Below are 23,985 nucleotides of genomic sequence, written 5' to 3' on the forward strand. Positions count from 1 at the left end.
CACAAGCCTGTGTTGGGTTGTTCTCTGCCATAAATCTGTGAGGTAGTGACATCTAAAATATGACATTTAAATAATCATAATCGTTTGACATTTATTAAAAAAGTTTGGCAATTTAGCAATTAATTTGCAGTTTCTTTTATTCATATGTATTGAAAAATCTATAATCTGGTTTATACACCTTGTATGTTTTGACAATTTGATATCATATTGAAACAATTGAATGCGTGCTTGTGGAAGCGTAAAAATAGAGGTGACAATGGACACAAGTTAATTTTGCAAATGAGGTAAATAAACATTACTGAGTCATGGAATCACCTCCATCGAGTTCAACTTGGTCAGAGGCATTCATTTTAAGTGACGATAGTGGCCTGCTATTAACTAACGAATCTGCTTCTAGCGGTAGTGTCAGTGGAGAAAGTCGCAGTGGAAGGAAACTTTTTCATTTTGAGGTACCTAAAGGTCCCAAACATTAATTTTATGTACTTGTATGACTTTGGTTACTCTTGAACCGTTTTCTACATCTGTTTTGTAAAGAAAGATTAAGTTTGATTAGATAAAATTTTAGCAAATAATCAATCTGATGATTACTGAATCAACCAAATCTGCTATCATATCTAGATTTAGAATTATTATAAATACAGCTAGGTATTAAATATATATTTTCCAAAAATCTCATATTCGCGCTGATTTTTGATTTTATTAATTAAAGTATATACTTATTTCGGCATTTAAAATATCTACAACAGAGGAAAGAACAGTAGTCATCTGTATAATAATGATTAGTATAAACATACATGATGCTACTACTTTGGGATGAAAGTTTCAAACCAGTTGAGCTTGCTTTCGTTTTTTTTTATTTGGGTAGTGTTAGGAAGTATTTTGGATGATCCTTGCACATATATGGATTACTATACCATAATTCCTATTTATTTTGGATTTATAAGAAAGATATATTTTGATATGAACCTTATTACATAGCATTATCTAAAAATGAGAAATATATATCTAGCCACCTAATCTACAATCTGTATTTTATCAAATTTTATAGAAGTTACATTCTACTTATAAAATGTCTTGCAATATTTGTCTTAAAATAATCGAACTATATGTATCTTTAGTAATACTTAAACAATATGTTTCTTAAGAAGTGTATTAGGTAGAAGGTTTTATTCTATGTTTTATTTTCTTTTATAAAAACTTCTTATAAATGATTGCTCTGTATTTTTCGTAAATTTAGCTCTGATTTGAAAATTTAATTTAACAATATTGTGTTCAACAAAAGGTCTTGAGTCAAATACTTAATGGCAATAGTAATGATGTAATTAGCTAATGAAGAGTATGTGTGGGATATTGCTTCTAAAATAGTTGTGACATCTACTAGGATATGTTTGTTTCTACATATTTTACTTTATCTAGAGGTCTTGGAACATATTTTTTTAATTACTGAGTATTCTTTTAAATATTTAGGGTCTTCCAATTTTGATGTCTGCCTATTCTTTACTTTCATTTTTATACCTGCACTCATTTTGCATGATCAAAAGCTTGTGTGTTAAATAATAATTTATGTATTTTCAACTAAATAATAATATCAATCAATTACTTGTATAAATAACTAAATATTGCCTTTATTTTTAACAGGTTTATACATAGATTCACAAGAAATATGGAAATAACCATAAATAATAACTGAACAAACCAGATATTTTTTAATATGTATAACGAAACAAATGATTTTCAACAGTTAAAACTAAAAATAAAAACTTATATTATACAGAATTGCAGTACATTACAGAAAGCTATTGTCCCTATAACATTTAATAAATTTCACATCTTTATAATTAGGGAATTAACAAAGATATTAGTTCTTGGTGCAGGTGAAAAAAAGAATGAAGGATATCATGATTTAAACAAAAACCAGAAGAACCTATGACATCAACTTGGAAAACGAATATTTGGGTTTAATATTTGGATCATGGAGTGTGAGGACATTGTATTTGGTAGGAGTGGAAAAATGTGCTCTGATAAAATATAATATGGATATAACAGACATGGAAATACAATGTAAAGGTTCAGAAACTCTCTAGAAAAACTTGAACATCATTCCATATACTATAGCTTTCATCAAACTCAGTACATTTTTGGTGAAAGCTTTATACATATCAAAAGAATCAGTAATGTAAGAGTGGAACATTATTTAAACTCTTTGAGTGTTATCATCTAACAAAGGTTGGTGATAACTTTTCTTGCATATATTTGGTCTTATTAGTGACTGGAAATCTAAACTATTTCATTCTTTGGTGTTTTTTAACTATGATATCTGTCGTCTATGAGGACTTTGTCTGCCCTTAGTCTTTCCTTCCATTTTAAGCTGTGGGAAGTTTTATTCTCTTCCCTTGGAACATAAGCCAATATAAGCAGTTTTTAGATTTTTTACTGTTTTTACCATTTCCCTTAGACTTTTCTAATGTGGTCCATCCATTGAATCTTTACAATGTGGGCAAATACCCTCATCTCCAAGCTTTAATCTTCATATTGTACTAATTTTCAATGTCCATGCTTTCATGCCTTATAGCAGGATGCTATGCATAAAATTTCACCATGTAGTATCTGAGTGTAAGTTTAAGATCATTTGCAATAAAGAACAATCTAACATCCTTAGAAAAGCATTTCTGCCTCTTCTTTCCTACTTTTCATCTCTTGATCTGTTATATGTTTATTCCTCTAAAGTACATCTAGTTCTATAAGTAGTCCTCTGGCATATATTTATTACTACTACTTTTAGAAATAATTATTATTTTCCTTTTCATTGACTCTGATACCACATGTTTTCTCTCTTGTATGATTATATCTATCAAAGATATATAAATTACATATCAAATATAAATTTGAGATATTAAACCTTCAGTCTCCAAAATATTACTTGAGACATAAACAAACGTTAGGGATTGCTGTATGAAGACACACCAATCCTATTTGGTCAAATGCCATGTTTAATACTAAGAAGTAGAAAACCACATGCTCTGAAGAACAAAAAACAGCTCTAATCAAACCAGAAAATGTAACTGCCTTTTCCAAAGAACTAATATTAACAATGACCACATACAGTTAGCTATACTTATCTTCTTGTGCTATGTTAAATCTTGACAACAGAAAGAAAGTAGCAACTGCATTTAAAATATTTCATTTGAAAATAAAATCTGAATAAATACTTTGTAAAATAAAGTTAATATTTCATTCAATGTCAGTAACTACCTAATATATGCCATTATCATCAGTGGTGCTACAGCCAGAGTTGAACCTTGACCTTCCCCAGTCTATTTCGCCAGTCATTTCTCTTCATCACCAACCATTGCTAGTTTGCTGGACTGATCTTCCTTGCACCCTAGTTCACACCATCCCTCCATCTTAGTCTTGGTCTATATCTACTTCTATTCCCTACTGGTACTGCTAATAGAGTTTGTCTGGGAGGGTAATTTTCATTTGCTGTTGACATTGACACATGTCCAGCCCATCTAAGAATACCTATTTTTATGAAAGATATTACAATCTCTACTTACTATTTCCGTATACTTTCCATACAGTTTGAAATTTATTTATTTATCCAATGAGAGTGTAAATGTCACTTATAGAAATGCTAAATATACAATTACAGACCCTGAGCGAAGGCTATGTGGGTCAAACTGCAAAGAAAATATAGAAAATTATATATAATACAAACACTAATATAATTACTTTGACACTTTAAAAATTCAAGGGTTTATTCATTCAGATTCAACTGTGCAAACAGTTTGAATAAGTGTACAGATATTATCATTATTGATATTTATTTAACAACGCAATATTGATAGCCCAAGATGAAGATAGTCTGCAAAGACTGGTCCACAGATTTAACATAATAGCAAAAGAATTTAATATGACAATTTCATCTCAGAAAACTAAAACAATAGTAGTCAGCAAAGAACCAACCAGAGGTAAAATAGAAATTGGTGGCATCAATATGGAACAAGTAATGGAAATAAAATACCTGGGAATTACATTTTCTAGCTATGGAGACTTGGACAACGAAGTGAGAGATCAAGTACAAAAAGTAATAACACTATATGGCGAAACAGACACATTAACACTGAGATGAAGTCAAGAATTTATAAAGCCAGTGTAAGACCAATAATGACATATGCCTCAGAAACAAGACCTGACACAGCCACAATGCAAAGGCTGCTGGAAACAGCAGAGATGAGTGTACTGAGAAGAATTACAGGAAATAATCTTAGAGATAGTGAAGACATTAGAAGAAAATGTAACGTACATTGTATAATTTAATTGAAAGAAAGTAGAAAAAAAAAAGAATGGAATGACCTGTGTCGTCTAAATAGCAAGAGATGTCACCAATCGGCAGAAGAAGTATCAGACGACCGCGCAAAAGATGGAGTGACAACCTTCCATAGAGGTATTAATCCGCTAATGAACAAGCAGAATTGCTTATAAAGAGGAAGAAGAAGTAGATATTTATTTAACAGAAAGAAAACGCAACCTATTTATACAAAAAGAAAACAAAAAAAAAGAAATGTAAAAGATGTCACTGTGAATGGGTTATAAAATGGTTCTCATAAATTAGATTTTTTCATTCGTGATTTAAATCATCTCCAAATACCAGTCTAACATATTTTGTTGATTATTCTGCTTACTATCATTCTTTGAAAGACGAGCAGATGATTTGCATCTGTTTTGAAGATGGTCTATCTTTCTGGCGCATATGTCATCACTGGTAGGATGAGCGTTCTATGTATTGTTAGTTGGTTGTTTTTGGCTTAAATTTCTATTTTTTAGCTGCTTCTTTAGCCCAATATAACATTTGCGCACTGGCAGTATCCTTCATTTTACTTCTTCGGATGTCTCACAAGCGCTTGTTACGAGGGAACCCAGATAGGTAAATTTATTTACTACCTGAAAATTATAGTGGTATATGCTGAAGTTTTGTTCGGCGTTTCTAGCTCTATCTCTGCTATGTGGAATTGAGACCAACATTTTGGTTTTTCCCCATTTATTTTAAGGTCCATATTTTGTGTGGCTGTTAGTGTAGTGTGTGCGATAAAATTTAAATCCTCAGCCTAAGCCATAATCTACATGGACTTATTAAACATTTTTCCCCTATTGTGTAACTCTGCATCTCAAAGGCTTGTGACAGGTCGCCTTATATTTGCACTGTGCAAATCACTTTATTCATAGTTGTTTTTACAATTCTTATTAATTTATAGGGAATCTTAAGTTCATTCATAGCTTCATATAATTTACATCTTACGATGCTATAATATGTTGACTTAAAGTCCACTAAGAGATGAAACATGATTAACCCTACCTGGCCTAAAATCGCTTTGGTATTCATCAAGCAATTCTTTCACACACATACTTAAATGGCTGTATAGGGTGTTGGAGAATATTTTGTATATTGTGTTATATCACTATAATTTTTACATTCCAAAACAAATCTCCCTTTTTGTACAGTGGGCATATGATTCCAGTGCACAATTTCCCTGGAATTTGTTCTTCTTCCCAGACTTTGGCTATTGCTATGAATTTGATGTATAATCACCTAACCTAACCTAATATATGTATTGATATATTTTTTAGATGTGATTAAGCCACAAATAATTGATAATGTACCTAATGATAATTATATTTTTTATTTTGTTTTTGATATTTCGATTTCCGCATTGGAAACCTATCTAAAAAATATATCAGTGTATGTACTACAAGGAAATAGTTTCATAATCATTTTATTAATTTGTTAAGTTAAATATTTCATTAATTCACATATTCTAACATTTTTATTTTCGCAGGACAGTGACTGTGAAGAGAAGTCCTTGTCCCAAGATGACTCTCTAGATGGAATGTCAGATATAATGTGTGGTGAAAACTTTAACACTTTGAAAAAAGGACCGCACTGGACAGATTTTACCAATAAACATTCTTCTTCTCCCATAGAACCCCCTCCGGAGTTTCAAGATGAACCTAAAAATTCCATGCTAGATTTCTTTTGTGAAAAATTAGCACAGCAAATTATTAAAAAAGCAATTTACGAACATAAAGATATTGAATTAAGAAAACTGAAAGTTTTATATCAGCTGCAAAGGCAACATTTATTAAGTAGGCCTTGCTTTCATTCAGAATTTGTTTCGTTTAGCCCTTGTCATATAGGAAGACCAACTTCTAGAGCTGGGTAAGTTAACCTTCTTTTATTAAGTAATTAATACACAAATACGGGGCTACAAACTAAAATTACTAAGACATACAGAGTGTCCCAATTTATAGTAACGATATAAAGTTATACATTTTTTAACGGAATGCCTCTATTTAAGTTTAATTTTAGAATCTACGAATGTAACTTGGTTAAATATTGTATAGATATGCCGGTTTTGCAGTTATTGTCACAATGACAATTTAAGAAAATTATTCTTCTCAAAATGGTTTTGAACAATGAAGTCTGTGCTAAATCCTTAGCTCTTTTAAAAGACGGACGAAATTATCAATATGCCACGAAAGGATAAATTTACGGAGAGTCGAGCAGCGAATTAGAGAAACTGAAACATTGAATGAACATAGTAGTATTCGAAAATGATGCTGAAAACAGGTTTATTATTTGATTAGCTTAAGAAGTCAATGCTTAATATACATGCAGATCGAAAATCAACTTTATGCAGTTCTGGGCAAAGAAATAAGTAAATGAATGGTACGTCGGCTTTAAATCAAGCTGGGTTATAGGCTTACAGACCAGCTAATGGGCCAAAATTGCTTAGATTTCAGCGGGAGAAAAAAAATGTTGGTAGCAGCCATCATCTGTCAAATTGGTAATTTGTTCAGTCTGTTTTGTAAAATCGCCATGGATGGATATAGCATACAATACAACAATGCATGCAAATGATAAAGTGTTAACTTTTTTTATTGGTCGACTCTTTGAAATGTCGTTCAGGTACAATGCATTAAATTATATATGATCCGTTCAGAATAGAAGTGAACCAAGTCCACTTTTTGTCATTTACGATTTAACAACGCTGTAACATGCACCAAATAGCTAACTTTTCAGTGTAATAATGAACCAAGTCCTAGTTCTGATAATATCCGCTAGGCAGCAGAAAGTTCTGGTGTTCACTGACAGATTGTTATTTTCTGTCAGAATGCTACTGGAAAGTCCAGGTAGAGTTTGTTTACTGTGTTGTACAGTTCTGTGTTGACGTGCTTTAAACCTTTAGTTTTAGTTGTAGTAATTACACATTATTTTTGTTGGCTAGTTGTATTATGTGATAGATATTTCATCTGGATCAAGTGAAGAGTGATCGCTAGGCGAATTTGACACAGGTAAATACAATGTTGTTATAGTTTAGTTTAGGATTGCTACTCAAAGTGTTTGATATTCACTCATTCCTTCCCAATAATACTGAATTCGAATTAATAGAGAGAGCAACCAAGAAACTTAGGACCATCAATGTGCCTGATGACTGGTACAACATCATTAAAACTGCAAAAGTGAAAAAGCCTCAGTTTGAAGTTGTAAAACTACAATGAGAAGAGTTTTTGAGCACAAAATCTCTTGAAGATTAATAGAGAGAGCAGCCAAGAAATTTAGGACCATCAATGTGCCTGATGACTGGTACAACATCATTAAAACTGCAAAAGTGAAAAAGCCTCAGTTTGAAGTTGTAAAACTACAATGAGAAGAGTTTTTGAGCACAAGATCCCTCGAAGATTCAATCACAAACAGGAAAACGGACACTAAAGGTAGGCAAATCAATTGGTTTCAGATATGGTGGTTGAGGTTTAAAAGAGGAGCACCTTTCCAAATAAAAATAAATGAATCTTTTAGTGAAACTTCGAGTTTCCGAACCTTGGACATCTCAAAAAGACAAGTATACCTGGAAGATCTTTGGAATTGCAAACCGTATTGACTGTATGTACAGCAGGATTAGCTTTACCCAATCAGAAGACAAATGAATTTCAAAAAAAAGTAGGAAATGTTGTCTCTGCTACCTTACATACCCCTTATTCATCATGGATACTTCAGAAACCTTCCAGGAAATCAACCAATTCGTCAAACCCAGGATAACGAAGCGACAGATGGAAATGATACCGACTGCGATAATTCGTTTTTTTGTCAATAACTTTTCCTTTCACCTAAGAAGTGATATTTTGTTTTAATATTTCTAATATGATTTCTAAGTAGATGTAAAAATAAAGTGTATTAACAACACTTGGAGTTGGTTCTTTATTTTCCTAAAATTCTTCCTCAATAAAAGCAATGTAAATGTCTAAGTTACTCCTTGACCTTCTTAAATTGAATATATACTTTAAAAAATGTTAACGGGTAATTTTGTTGTGAAGCTTTAACTTTAAAACTCTGTAGATAAAATGTAGATAAAGTGGACTTGGTTCACTTCTATTCTGAACCCTCTATATATTCATAGGATGGAATGAATCGAAATTGTTTAAGACAAAATTTTTTAGTTCTAGAAATTCTTTGGGTTCATCTAGATTGTCGAGCTCCCATAATTCACTTTCAATACCGACAACTCAAAAGGTAGACGATTCTACATTCATTACTCAGGCAGTTTCACATGACACATTATCTTCCAACCAAATAAGTGATTTGTATAATGTACCCTTTGACAGTGACATATACGCAGTTCCTATTGATGTAGTAAAGCCGCCTTTAAAACCCAAAAGATCTCAACTGCAAAGGAAGAGAAGAAGAAATACTGCGTGGGGTTATAGAGATTTAGAAGCCAAACATTATCGAATGCAAGTTGATAAGAATCGAACACTGGAGTTTCATAGGGTAAGTAATATCCGAATACAGTTACTAATTAAGTTAGGGCATATTATAATTCGCTGGTTAATTAGTTAAAATAGTAAACGAAAAAATAAAGGATATATATATATATATATATATATATATATATATATATATATATATATATATATATATGGGTGTAAATAAGATAACCCTTGACATAACTTCTTCTTCTTCCTATGCCGTCCCCATTAACGGAGGTTGGGGACCACATTTTTAAAAGCTTCTCTGTCTTTTGCAACGTGGAATAATTCGTCTACAGTCATGTTTGTCCAGTCTCGAATATTTCGCATCCATGACTTCCTCTTTCTACCTATTCCCTTTTTGCCATCGACTCTACCCTGCATGATGACCTGCAGAAGGCTATATTTATTATTTCTTAGTATGTGTCCAAGGTATGCAGTCTTGCGTACTTTTATCGTAACTAAACACAACTATACATAACTAAATGTGTTAATTGGCATGTAACGAGGACAGCATCTAAGACCGGTGGCCGGCGTCGCGATGCAGAAGAAATCGACGTGGCACCACCGCTAGAAGTAATAACTTAAACGCTAGACCGGTCTTATCATCTCGAGTATTTGTTAATTACTGCGTGGTTCTGTGTGTGTAGGGACAAAACCCGTACTTAGAGATACTCGCTCGGAGGTGGTCTTGGGATATTTTCGGACGAAGGACTGTAATAAATTAGGTTTTAAAACTGTCATCTTCGGCCGTCGCGTCCGTACAAAATTGCGCATATATTTCTTCAAGTAACTTGATGTTTTAAAAACTTTTGTGCATTCGGGAGAATTAAGGACATGTGGTTTCTCAGAACTGGACCGCTTAATATGAATTAGTCAATTTGAACGTGAGAATTTAAAAAGATAACGAAGATATACAATGAAAATAAGTAATTAACGTGTATACTCGGTTCGCTATTCCCAGTCCGAACTGTCTAGTGAATTTAGTAATTATTTTTTTACGAAGTTAGTTACTTTTTGACAGACTAAAAGTGGCTGGAAATTACTATACAACCAAGCACACGTACTCATAGCCAATATTAATAGTAAACAAACTAAATAGTAAATAAAATAGAACTTTGAGAATTACTGACAATTAATATTTATTTATCTGCACCATATAATAAATAGTTATGTTAAATCATAATTATAACAACTAAAATATATTTTTTAAATATATACTACCCAAAATTTGATGGGTTCAGTATACACTTCCACTATTTAGAATAATTCTTTTTTTTTTTTTTAAAGAAAGAAGTCTGCAATAGTACGATACTTGAGCTATTAATACTGAGAAGTAGGAATTGTTGTGTTGTAGGTTTCCGACAATGAATCTCTCAAAATATGCCCGAGCTAAGCGAATGGAGTAAAACTAAATTCAATAAAATAATATAGGTTAAGATCATAATAAAATAATAAGAATATTATAAATAAAATATTTAAATAAATACTAAATACTTTTCCAAACAGTTACATGAGTTAATCTTGAATACAGCAAACACCAGCTAAATTTTGATCAAAATTAGCAATATTTTCAGAATATTGCTATAGAATGTTAATCTTCAAGATCCTCCTTTTTTCTCAAATTAACAGTATTGCAAGATCTTCATCTTAATATGCCATACCCAATTTTTGAGCATATTAAGTAAAAAAAAACAGATTACAAGAAGAATCAAAGAAAGGTTGGTCTAGAAATAAACATCAACAAAACCAAAGTAATACGTTTTGGTACCAGAAACAACCAGTCTATTGGGACCAAAAACTAGACAAGCTCAACCTTGTTCCGGTCTCCCAGTTCATTCAGTTCTTCGATGCAGTCCCACACCAGCCTAGACGTTACTTCCTGGCACGCCAGTGCCTTCAGTGTCGCTTGATTGTCAGACAATATATGGATCTGCTCTTTTTCAAGAGCTCTCTCATTATTTTCTTTTGCACATTACAGTATCGCATAAATTGCCGCTTGAAAAACGTTACAGTTCTTCTCCCAATAAAAAATTTCGCTAATTCTTGGATTATTGGAGTATATTCCTGCCCCCACACCTCTATTTTGGATCCATGTATATACCAGATCTTACCCTGTTGGTTATGATACTCATTGTTTCTCCATATATTTCTGTCTGAAATAGACACCATATATGAATTCTTCAAATTGTATTTTTTTGTCATGTGATCTGGTTTCTTATTAAAAATGTCCTTTGTCACAGTCCTTGTGAAACTCATATACCCTGTACCTTTATTCCAAAGTTTCAGCGGTTGTTTTAGTATTGTCAAATAATGTTTCATGGTATTATCAAATACAATGGAGGCAGGCCTGTTAGAGCCTCCATAGCTGCTGTTGGAGTAGTACACATGGCACCAGGTATCCCCATTAACGCACCTTGCTTAATAACGTATGGAAATCCAGGATTTACCCAACTAAAACGAAGTTAGAAATATTCAACACACATTTAAAAGCTGTATTACTATATGGCTGTGAAACATGGAAGATACCAGTACCCATAGTACATACATTACAAGTGTGTATTAATAGTATAAATAGAGCGTTACGAAAAATTCTTCATATATTTTGACCTAATCGAATCTCGACTGAAAATTTATGGAACCAAGCCAACCAAGAAAAATTTCATAAAGCAAATAAGGCGAAGAAAATGGATACAAATGAATACAAAATACACACTCCGTAGACTCCCAGATGACATTCCTAGGACTGCGCTGAATTTGAATCCTCAAGGCCAAAGGAAAGTAGGTAGACCTAAAAAAGACTTGGAAAAGGACAGTACTCGACGAAGGTAAAAAAATGGGGTACAAGTACATTTAAAAAACACTTACAGAAAATTAATAAAAGATATATATATATATATATATATATATATATATATATATATATATATATTATTTAGTATTACAATAAATAATATTACACATATGGAAGATTACAATAATATTTTGTTTAATTTCAGACCTTATGCTTTCAAAGCAGTACGAAACGGCATAGCCTTGCCGGTACATCGGCTTCCATTCAAGGCGAACCAATTCATGTAACCTTACAAGAGATCCGACAGTATTTGCAAACACTTTATTCCAGTTCGTCGGACTCTTCTGATCACAAAGAAAAAACCCTAAAACCAAAAGCAAATATTTTGGTAACCAACAATAACAGGTATCCAGTTAACAAAAATCTAGTCACAGATAAAGATCTGAATCCAATTACTGTTCCTCCAAGTAGATCTAAGAAAAATACGTTATTTATTAATATTAAGAACAAAAAAGTTAAAGACTCGTGCAATAATATCGGTAAGCAGATAAATATTTCACCAACGAAGAAAGATGAGAAACGAAGGAAGTCTCCAACAAAGGTAATGTAAACAAAATATTTTATTATTTCATTTATTTCTCATCCTATAACAGCGGGAGTGAAAATTTTTCTTGGATTTAGTTAAAAATATTTAACAGATATCTTGTGTTTATTGTTCGTTTATGTTATAATCTTTACAGGTATTTTCTTTGAAACAAATGCTTTGTAACATGTTCCGGTTTAAGAGGTTCCTTACACCAGATAACGTTAAAGATGACGAAAGCAAGAAACTTTACGCTAGCAAGGGCAGCGTTTTAGATGATGTACATAATAGTATAAGTAGTAGAGCTCTGCCACCTTTGCCAAATAAAGAAGAAGGAAATGAAGTTGACGAAGAGCAGATATTGGATTTTGCAACCAGCATCCAACGAGTGAAAGATGTAAGTAGATGTAGATGTTTAATTTAGGAAAATGAGAGATTTCACTCATTATAACCCAATAAATATAAAAACACATGAAATCCTTTTGTTTAAGCAGATACAGTACGTTAAGTTGATAAGTGGATTAGATGTTGCAAACTACGTAAAGCGTTAAAATCGGCAACATTGCCTCGTACAAGATAATTGTAATTCTCCGATCCTCTCCGACACCTTAGACTCCTAGACAGAAAACGAGAAAACTCCGTCCGTCGATTTTTGTTTTGCTCACGTATACCCGGTTCATTTATTATCAACATAAACACGATAAAAATACACTGACCATTATAAGGCGGTGCATTTGTATCGGTTTTTAATAATGTAAACAATTTTTTGTGGTTGAATTAAAAATAAAAGTGCATTTCTTTAAAAAGGTAAAACAAAAAATATACTCTTATTGAAAATAAAAAATAATTCCTAATAAAATAAATAATTCTTTATGCCCTACAGAAATGATTCAAATATTTGACCTACGACTGAACAGTATCCCAATCAGTCATAAAAACTTCTGCGAATAGTTGTAAGAATTTCTGCTATAACAGAATTGGAGATTTCTCTTATTCGGTTTTTTAATACATCCAAATTTGGGGCTCTAGCGTCAGGATGATCGTAGATTATGCTTTTTAAATTTCCCCAAAAAATAAGTCCATGGGTGTAAGATCTGGAGATTGCGCAGGCCACTTAATATCGCCTGTTCCACTGATAACTCGATTCGGGAAAGTATTGTTTAAGTATTCCCTAATTATTCGAGCGTTGTGAACTGAACAGCCGTCTTGATGGAACTAAATATTCTCCAGATTTACATCAAGGAGATTGAGAATAGCAGTAAGAACATGATTCTGTAACAAATCAAGGTATACTCTACTATTCAAGTTGCCCTTAATAAAAAATGTACCTATTATGTGCTCTCCTAAAATGCCAATCCAGACGTTAACTTTTTGAGGACGTTGAGTTCGGTAAACAACATTTCTGTGCTGGTTTTCCCGCGCCCAATACCTCGTAATTGAAGGATTGTATCTCTCTACTAACGAAACAAAAGATTCATCAGTAAATAAAATGTTATCGTCTGGATAAAGCTGCTGCGTTTTCGAATATTTAAAATTCTTGTAACGGTGCTTTTTCCATACTTTCATTACAGTAACATTACTAACATCTAACTCTCTAGCAACGCTTCTACTTGAACGTGTTGAATCTACCTCGTTTGTTGCACAAATTTGTGTATCTCGGTATTCTCTTTGCTCAACTTTTTCTGGTGACACTTTTTGAGCGTGACATTTTCTGCAATTTTTGATGCAATAACAACTCTAAAATTTTTTAACAATATTATGAACTGACTGTACGCAAGGAATTGGTCTCCCCCCAAAAAACAGAAAATAAATCGACACACTATTGTCCAGAATTACCACCATAAAACCATTTTATTATTTGAACATTTTCTGCAGGCGTATAAACAGACATCCTGTGTACAAAAATAAATTTAAAATCTACGCTCTTATTGCTTTTATTTAACAACCACTGTATAATCACAATTTATTGGCGACAGTGCAACGGAGGTTCGTGGAAAGTCGACGGCATGCAGTGTTGCCATTTATAGTGTGTATACCTAATTTAAAACTTAAAGTACTGTATCAATGATTTACAGGTGTTAGATACTTTGTTGACCGTGTCGTATTTACCTATTCTTGGGTTATCCTTTCAATCATAAAATTAATGTACCTTGTACTTAAAAAATTTGTCGCAACTCAATATTTGAAGAATCCACATTATGGTGGAACTGTGATGTTGGAAGCGGTGTGGGATATTGGAACTCCTATGCTCTAGTTTTAGCAGAGACAAATTAAGCACTTTTTGGCAAAGAACGATTATTAAAAATCACACACGTTTAATTGTTACAATATGTTCACGTAGGTCAGTTTGCCTATATGGTCAACGGTGTTTAACGACACCAACAATAATAATAATTCACAGTGAATGCATGGTCTCCGATTTATATACCTTACGCTTACATGTTTATATTAAAACTAGTTCAGGTGTGACAAGAGTTCTGTGAGATTGCAGTTTTAAATTATATAAGTACGAGCCCTGAAACTTAATGTGTGTCATGTAAACAATTTTTTTTTTATAGCGAAGCAATTATGTAAAATTTCTTGGTCCCAATTCCGGGGAGAGACACGTGGCTCGCCTCCATAAAACATACCATGTAACAATGACCACACTTAAAAGGTTTTCAAATATATATAATTTGAAGTTATTTATTTCATATTCTACTTTTTTCTTATTTTTGTAGTATGGTTGGTATTGGGGTCCAATATCAGGTGAAACAGCTGAAAAAATATTATCCAACGAACCCGATGGATCATTTATTGTACGTGATAGTAGCGATGATCATTATATATTCTCTTTGACGTTTAAACTTAATAATTGTGTAAGGCACGTAAGAATCGAACACGATCAGGGTAAGTAAATGCATTTATAAACAAAATAGTCGAATATTTTGATCACAATTATATGCTGCGAATATGTTATTCTCTTTTGGTATATGTGGTTTTGATGAGAGAATCTGGTGGGAGTTGAGGTAGAGACCATTCTTAGGGGATATGGCATAGTTTGAGCAATGAGAACGGGCAGAGACATTTTTTAAGAATTTTTGAGAATTAGAACACCATTTGTGGGCTGATATACCTACCTTGTTCAATAATTCTGTTATTTCAAGGCTACAACAACTTGAGAAAGTTGTTGGGACATCAGCACCATACAACATGTCATCTACATAATATGCATGGAGAAGAGCATCTACATAACATGCTTGATGATGAGTGCAAGCTGATTCTACCAGGCATCTACAACTGAGAAAGTTGTCACAGTTAGTTCCATACATCACAATATTTAACTGTATCCATTGCAACTCCTCTTGAGGGGAGTTTATCCAAAGAATATTTAGTAGATATCTTGGAGAGTGGTTTATGAGGATTTGCCTGTACATATACCTTAAATCAGAGGTAAAAAGATATAAACATATTCTAAAATTTATGAGAGTATCAATTACTTCAGGTTGAGTTTTATATCCCTTTAACATTAAGTTTACTTTTGATAAAGCACCATAATCTTTCAGGGTTCTTCAGGGGAAACCAATTGTGTGACATCAAGTGTTTTAGTTGGTGTTGTAGGTATTTGAAAATCACAGGTACTAGTTTCGTTATTAGGTAATTGCAAATCATCTAACTTTGGTTCAACGTTACTTATGGTTTCATTGTATAGCCTGTCAGTAACTTATGAAGCCAAAAATTCATTTTCGCTGAAGATCTTTTCATTTAAAGGAAATATTCCTGCCACTTAGAAACCTTTTTTATGTTATTAGATGTGAAACTAAGCGGAAAAGATTTATTTACCAACTCAGCCGTATCATAAATGTTTATCAGTTGACCGGGTGGCGTCAACTTCAATTCAGCGCATGTAGTATTACATATAAAAGGTTTTGGGTGGTCCAAACACTGTTCTTTCGAGAGGCTGCAATTTATAACTTGTGTGTACATTATGTATTTAGACAATATGGGGTTTTAGAACCACGGAAATATGTTGCATGAAGTGATTTAAAAACAGCACTTAATTCGATCATCATTGGATTAATTGGCTCCAGCCAATGTCCATGTAGGACTATCTTTTAACATGTGAGGTTTGAAGTTCACCGTAGGTAAGACCATCATTGGCGGTATATAACCTGCTGCACTAATTGCAGTTATAATGGTCATATTTTGTTCCTTTGCTATTCTCCCTTTGCTATTTTTTATAATTTTAGAAGTTCATGAAGTTCGCCTTATTAAATGCGATTGATTGAATCAAACTTGTTTCCTCCGGTTTTCGGTGTGAGAGATCAGTATGTCTACGAAGAAGCCTTCCAGCCATCTTATCTATATTCCAATTGTCTGGATATAGTTTGTTATTAGCCAAGGCAATCTGAATAGCTTTTGTTCATATGTTAAGAGGGGATAAGAAATCTTCATAAGAATCAGGTCCTGTCACTAGTTATGTGGGATTCTCTTGCCGCCGCTGAATTGACCGTTGAGCTCACCACATGTGGCACACTCAACCGCAATCCCCGCCAAGGCGAGAGCCTACCCACGAAAACTGTTCGTCCTCTCAACCACACTGTGATCCGAGAGTGGCCGGGACTGCTCTGGTTTGAGCATATCTTCCAACACACATCTACACCCACCTCACTTCAGGCGTGCCTCTTGAAGTAGATACTTGTTTAATTAAAGTTCTTCTGTATCACTGAAAACTGTTTTACATCTCCGTATGATTTATTCACAAGCCTATCCGAAACAATGAAAGTACCATTATTCTAAGCTGAACTAAACATTTACCTATTAATTAAGGTAACCAATAAATAATTCAAGTAAATAACCGGTCCAAAGTAAAACTATTGTATATGTTTCGAGGAACAAGCACATATCTTCTATCTATCTATCTAATTAGCCTTATTCGGTCCATCTTTGGACATAGGCTTCCCAATCCTTTTCCATTCTTCTCTTTCTGTCGCTACAGTCATCACCTAGAGCCCACGTGCTTCTTGATATCATCTGCCCATCTCATTTGGGGCCTTCCTCTGCTTCGAAGCACATATCGTACAAACTTAATCTTGATAAAAAAATGTTAGATTATGTTTTAAGATTGAGACAGAATGCCAAACATGCAAAGTTAACAATATTTGTTCATGTGACAAGAAAACAATTATAAAATTTGGAGAATTACAGAAGAAGACTGAATTATATTAAAAACTGTATACTTTGTACTTACTTTACAGCTCGAAAATTACAAAACTTTGTTCACAATCCTTACACCACTTTTATTTCGCGAAAATACCGAGTATATTAGAGTGGTGCTTTTCTGTAAAGCGCGTAGATGAGATTTCATCAAAATGTACTAGATGGCCACATGAGTACCTATGGGTGAACTAAGGTACATGCGTATCCAAGGTACAACACTACCTTAAACATTAATCTATCGAACAATGATCAAAACATACCATTTAACATAACGTTAGATATTCGTAAGATTATGGGAAGATTATTTTGTCAAGAGCAATTTTAAAGTCGATTTATAAGTAAAAAAATTTTAATTATTTTAGGTAACTTTAGTTTTGGTAGCTGTACTAAGTTCAAATCCCAAACCATTGTGGAATTTATCGAAAACGCCGTAGAACATTCACGTAGTGGTAGATATTTATTTTTTCTCCACCGAAGGCCTGTGATTGGTCCAGTACGAGTGCAATTACTTCACCCAGTTTCTAGGTTTAAGCAAGTTCAGAGTTTACAACATATTTGTAGGTGAGTATTTTAATGTGATTAGTATCGTTACGATTTTCTGAGGGTTCAGAGATTGAGTGAAGCTTAACTAACTTTATGTAACTCAAAATAAAGTCGATAAAAACGGCGCGTGGAATATTTCCGGCGTGAAGAGAGAATTCTCGACTTCGCTGAAGTACAGAACCGCAATCAGGGTATGTGCTATGTGACACATAGCAATTGTAATCAATAAATCGAGATTAAATAATACGAATTTCTTAATAACTCATCCTGAGTCCAGTGACCTAACAAACAAGTTTTTTGGCAAAACGCATATATTATTGTCTCTTCTCGCTCAAATACTTATTCCAACGATTACAGCAGAAGTATCTACTTAATTTTATTAGAACAGTACAATTTTTTACGTCCAACCATTTTTTTATTTTTGGAATCATGTTGTAACCGTTGAGACATAAATATAAGAAGTAAGGCGAATGATGCACTAATTATGTCACAAAGTTGTCATTTGCTCGTGAAACCGTTGTACCCTGCCCTTTCATTAAATTTTCAGAAATCCTGTACTTTAGGCAAAAGCCAGCGTCTTTCTTATTTTATTTTATCAATAAACCTGCTAATATCTTTCGATGCTCAAAATACCACTGAACCTCTAAAAATCATACGAACAAGCTGAATTTTCCTGAGAATGTTAATTTTGGGAAACCAGAAAGACGCAAAATTTTAAATAAAATTTGTATTAACTCAACGGTAAAAAAATCAAAATAACAAAGATTCAGTAATCAAATAAGGAAATTCTTTAGTAAAGTGAAGTCAGTCAGAAAAGGTGCAAGTGTTGGAGTAACACAGCCTATGAGAAATGAAGCAGGTGAACTTATAATGATAGAAACGGAAATCGTCGAACGATGGAAGGAATACTTTCGGAATTTACTAAATATTGAAAGTGAGACGGAGGAAGCAGATATTACGTTTCATTCTGCAGATATCGAAATACCAGCACCAACACTTGAGGAAGTAAAGAATGCGATCGCGTCTCTAAAAGACCATAAAGCACCAGGAAATGATTGCATAAATGGAAAGTTGTTAAAAAAAGGAGGAAACCTTTTACACCAAAAAATGTATAACATTCTGAGAGTATGGCAACAACAGAAAATGCCTAAAGAATGGAATGGAAGCGTTATAATTCCCATATATAAGAAAGGAAACAAAGAACAATTCCGAAACTATAGAGGCATATCGCTTATTAGCACATCATCTAAAGTGCTATCAATTATCTTGCTAAAGAGACTCACACCATGTTCGGAATATATTCTAGGCGACTACCAATGCCGCTTTCGTGCTGGAAAGTCAACTATAGATCAGATATTTACCATCAGACAAATATTAGAGAAAAACTGTGAATTCAACCGCGATGTGCACCAAATTTTCATAGATTTCCAGCAAGCATATGATTCCATTAAAAGAAGCAAATTGTGGATAGCAATGTTAGAAATGGGAATACTAAGAAAATTAGTTGAATTAACGCAAATATGCGTGACAGACTCGTATGCACAAGTAAAGATAGGAAGCAGAATATCGATGCCATTTGGTATAAATTCATGACTTAGGCAGGGGGACCCCTTGTCAACGTTGCTGTTCAATTTTGCTTTAGAATATGCAATAAGTAAAATATCGTCTGAGTTGACAGGAGGATTTGCTGATCAAGGATCAAAACTGTTGCTGGCCTTTGCTGATGATATAGATGCAGTCACGCATTCTACAAGAGACGTGAGAGAGGTGTTCACAGCTCGAGGAGGAAACAGGTCGTCTGGGTCACCGAATAAATGAAGAAAAGACGAAATACATGGTAGTAACCAAAAATCCAAGACCAAGACTTAGGCAGAACATCAGTATTAATGATCACAACTTCGAAGTAGTAAAGGAGTTTAAATACCTGGGGGCGATAATCACAGCGGACAACCACATAGAAATAGAGGTCCCAGCAAGGATAGCTGCGGGAAATAGAGCATTATACTCCCTTTCAACATTATTAAGATCGAAGCTGCTAAAAAGAAAATCTAAATTAACACTGTACAAGTCGCTTATTCGCCCAATTATTACATATGGCAGTGAAACATGGACTCTCAACCAGCGGGAAATCAATAAGCTTCTAGTATTTGAAAGAAAGGTTCTCAGAATAATATTTGGCCCTCAAAGAGATGAATTCACAGGGGATTGGAGAAGACGCCGCAATGCTGAATTGGTGACTCTGTATGGAACTGAAAACATAGTTAGACGTGTCAAGGCAAACCGAATAATATGGGCAGGTCACGTGGTACGATCAGAGGATGACAGAGTGTTAAAGACAGTGTTTTTTGAAAGACCAGATGGTAGAAGATCAGTAGGCTGATCGAGAAAAAGATGGAAGGATGATGTTGAAGCCGATTTATCTAGAATTTGGGGTACAACAATGGGAAATAAAAGCGCAAGACCGTAGAGGATGGAGGCCGATGGTGGATGCGGCGAAGACTCACCCCGAGTTGTAAAGCCAGTGAAGAAGGAGTAAACATTTGATATCGTTTGATAAAAGTGTCCTATCGACAAAAAATCGAAATGCGTTTTAAAGGTGAAGAGTGCTGCTTTCGTATGCAATTTTTTATTTTTATAAAGCTGTTAAATAAGTAAACGTTGCACGATTTTTGCAATTTTTTATGATTCTCATGAGATCAATAAAATTTGTCACTTCCATTGACCGGTCGTAGTGGAATTTCCATTGTTAGAGCCTGATCTTCAAAACCTACAACATGACATTTCGATTTTAAGTTTGGGCAACAACTATGAGGCATTTGAAATATGTCTAAAAACGCAGGAATTTAAACTTGTACAGTAAAAACGATCTAGAACGATTAAAACTGCTTATTTTTGATTGCATAAGTATGTTTTTCGAAACTACACAGCTTCAGTTACAAATTCCACTCCATACCGTCTTCCGTGGGGGCATTTCCTGTGACGTGACGTGCAAACATTTCATTTGTGATTTTGTCATGTCCTGGAGATTTTAATTTATCAACGGCTTCTGTAATTTCTTCGTTTGTTATTTATTGAATTACGTCTCTATTATCGATCACCCCTTGTCTTTCTTTTGTCTTGATTCTTTCAATGTACCATAGAAAAATTTCTGATTATTTACTTAATTTTCATTGATCTTATGCCCAAAATCTTTTCAGGACTGTTTTGTTTGCCTTTTTTTAATTCTTGTAAAAAAGTTTATAGTTTTTTTAGTCGTCCTCTGTTTTGGTATCTAGAAACTTTTTTCTTTTCTTTCACTTTAACCCTTAGTCTCCCGACGGTATTTTTAAGTACCATCAAATTCTGGTAACCTTATATCCCAGGCATACAATTTAATAATACTTACCACATAAAATTGCACTCACAACCGTATGTTGTGATGTGTAAAACTTATGTTATTCAAACGATTTTGTATTAAATAAACAATAAGATTTGTAGGTACTCGAAAGGATCGTCCGCATAAACAACGCTTTTAGCGTATTGTAAAAAATTATGACCAATAAAGTAAGGCAGACTTAAAAGTACGGTTGGGAAGTAACTGTCAAAAAAATTCTAAACGTCGTGGGAGACTAAGGGTTAACTTGTATTTCTTTTATTCATCGTTTGCTTTTTTGCGAATATATATTTGTTATTTTTGTTGTTATGCATACTTCTTTTGTTGTTGTGGGTATAATTTCTTTAAATTGTTTCTATTTATTGTCTATTTCTGTAGTAATTGTCTCAAAGTGTTCATTTAATTTTTGCTGTTATTTTATAGCTTTTTATTTTGTCTTTAGTTACCTTATTTCTTTTTTACTCTGTTGCGTTATGCGTAACTATCCATACTTTCATTATGAGCAAGTAATGATAGCTGTTTATTTCTGCCTCTCTTTTGATTTTTACATCTTTTATTATTTTAAATTTTCTTCTTTTTGTTTAGAAATAGTCTATGATGGCGTTTTCTTTTCTCGGTGGGACTTCTCTGGTAAATATGTGTATGTCCTTGTGTGTTATATGTTATGACCATATCATTTGCTATACATAGGTCTCTAATTGTGTTTCCATTATCAGTTTTCATTTCTTCTTCATGCTGTCCTAGATATCTTTTAATCCCTTTATTACCTCTTTTAACTCTACCATTTAGGTCTCCCATTAAGATATTTTCTCCTTCGTTATCTATCTTTGAAACATTTCGAAGAATTCATCTTTTATTTTCTTTTCTTGATTTAACATTCGGTCCATACGCTACAATTATGCAGGTTATACAGTACGTAAATCTTTCAGCTGGACATAGGTAATATACATTGAGGTAAGTGTGGCAACTGCGCTTTCTCGAGCCCACTGCTGTTGTCAAGGTCGCAGATGGTTTAACTTTTAGTATCAATTAAGACTCTATTAGGTGTGCATCGAGGGTGTTAATTCTGCTACGTAAATCTACGTATATAATTTAAAGTTATTGCAATGCAGTTAAAAACCTTTGAAAATTTTTATTGTTTGCTATGCCCACCGAAAAACGAAAAAATATTCTAAAAGTACTTAAACACAAATACATAATTCACTTAAAGAAATTTAATAAACAATACATTCTACGATACAAAATAACAAGTAAACTAAATTAAAGGTTCAAATATACCACCTTCTTTTGGAAGACAATAACCTAGTCTATAGTAAAATGCTTGTCTTACGTTTGCAAGCTGTTGTGGCGTAATCGTAGCACAAGCGTTTCTTATTTTATGTTCTTAATGAACTAGCATATATGCCCTCTCGAGGTTGTTGCCATAGGTGGTGGTTTTAATATTTTCCAGAAAAAAAATCCATGGGAGCCAAATCGGTAGATCTCGCAGGCTATTTAATTTGTATTATTCTGCTGTTAATGTGATCCTGAAAAATTGTTTTTAAATAATTTTTCACGATAAGCGCATTATGAACGAAACAGTCATCCTGTTGGTACCAGACGTACTTCTGGGAGATTCTGAATATCTGGAATAATATTATCTTGTAAAAGAGCAAGATATTTAGCTGAATTCAAAACTCCCTCAATGAAAGATGGACTAATTACATATTCACCTAAAATGCTGGCCTACACATTAAGTTTTTTAGGGCTTTGAGTTCGATGTACAATACCTCGATGTTCATTTTGTTGAGACCAATACCGCGTTCTGGAAGGATTGTGATGACCCTGTATTAAAAATGACGATTCATTGGTGAGAAGGATATTTTTTATAAAATTATATACTTCACAAAATTCCATTCTACAAAAATGATCTCTGGGAAGTAACTTCTGATTTTTCAAATGTTTGGAACTCTTATTTTGGAAGCCATATTTTTTATCAACTGTGGTATGCGAGACCTCCAATCCTCGGCGATACTTCTAGTGGTTCTGGAGTTATCCACCTCAATGGTAGCACAAATATTAAATATTTGCATCTCTCCTTTCGATTTTCTACTGCCTTTCCGGGGACATCTCTTTTCTTTTGTGACATTTTGTGTTTCAAAACTATTTACAATATTTGCAATTGTTTGTCTACAAGGTATGGGTCTATTTTCGAAACTATTAACAAATAGATCTACACGTTCTGGCAAAGAATTGCCTTGATAATACCATTTAGTTATTTGTACCTTTTCTGGAGAATAAACATTTTAAAACAATACTCTTCATCTTCACAGTCCAATTGAAAATAAATGCGTACAGCTAACAGATTCTAAAGGTGCCGATTATCGAGTTATCGAGCGCATTGTAGGCTATCGCTTAGTATGGTGGGATATTGGCATACGACTCGAGAAAGCGCAGTTGCCACACGTACCTCAATGAATATTACCTATACCCAGCTGAAAGATTTACGTACTGTATTTGTATTGTCTATTTTTAAGTATTAATGCTCTTTCGTTTATTGATCTTTGGCCAATTATGTTTTTTCTTCTCTGTATTTACTATTAAGCCTACTCCTCCTGTAACCCATTTGTTTGAGTCCTTTCCTGCCCAATATAAGCGCTAATCGTCCTTTAGAGCTAGCATTCCTCTACTCTTCTTTTTATTTCACTT

General features: G+C 33.5%; 1 protein-coding gene across 2 annotated transcripts in view; it reads left to right on the plus strand.

Moving 5' to 3' along the window:
- Positions 1-67: 67 nt before the first annotated feature.
- Positions 68-23,985, plus strand: part of LOC140447563 (uncharacterized) — a 36,098-nt gene continuing 12,180 nt past the window's right edge. Inside the window, exons 1-7 of one of the 2 annotated variants that reach the window (XM_072540277.1) lie at positions 68-449; positions 5,838-6,217; positions 8,497-8,827; positions 11,805-12,200; positions 12,340-12,579; positions 14,903-15,071; positions 17,744-17,942. In XM_072540277.1, the coding sequence (XP_072396378.1) occupies positions 306-449; positions 5,838-6,217; positions 8,497-8,827; positions 11,805-12,200; positions 12,340-12,579; positions 14,903-15,071; positions 17,744-17,942 (1,859 nt within the window). In that variant the 5' untranslated portion in view covers positions 68-305. The remainder of the gene's footprint in view (positions 450-5,837; positions 6,218-8,496; positions 8,828-11,804; positions 12,201-12,339; positions 12,580-14,902; positions 15,072-17,743; positions 17,943-23,985) is intronic. The other variant, XM_072540278.1, reaches the window with a different exon arrangement.

The sequence above is a fragment of the Diabrotica undecimpunctata genome, chromosome 8, assembly GCF_040954645.1.
Source record: "Diabrotica undecimpunctata isolate CICGRU chromosome 8, icDiaUnde3, whole genome shotgun sequence".
Lineage (NCBI taxonomy): Eukaryota > Metazoa > Arthropoda > Insecta > Coleoptera > Chrysomelidae > Diabrotica > Diabrotica undecimpunctata.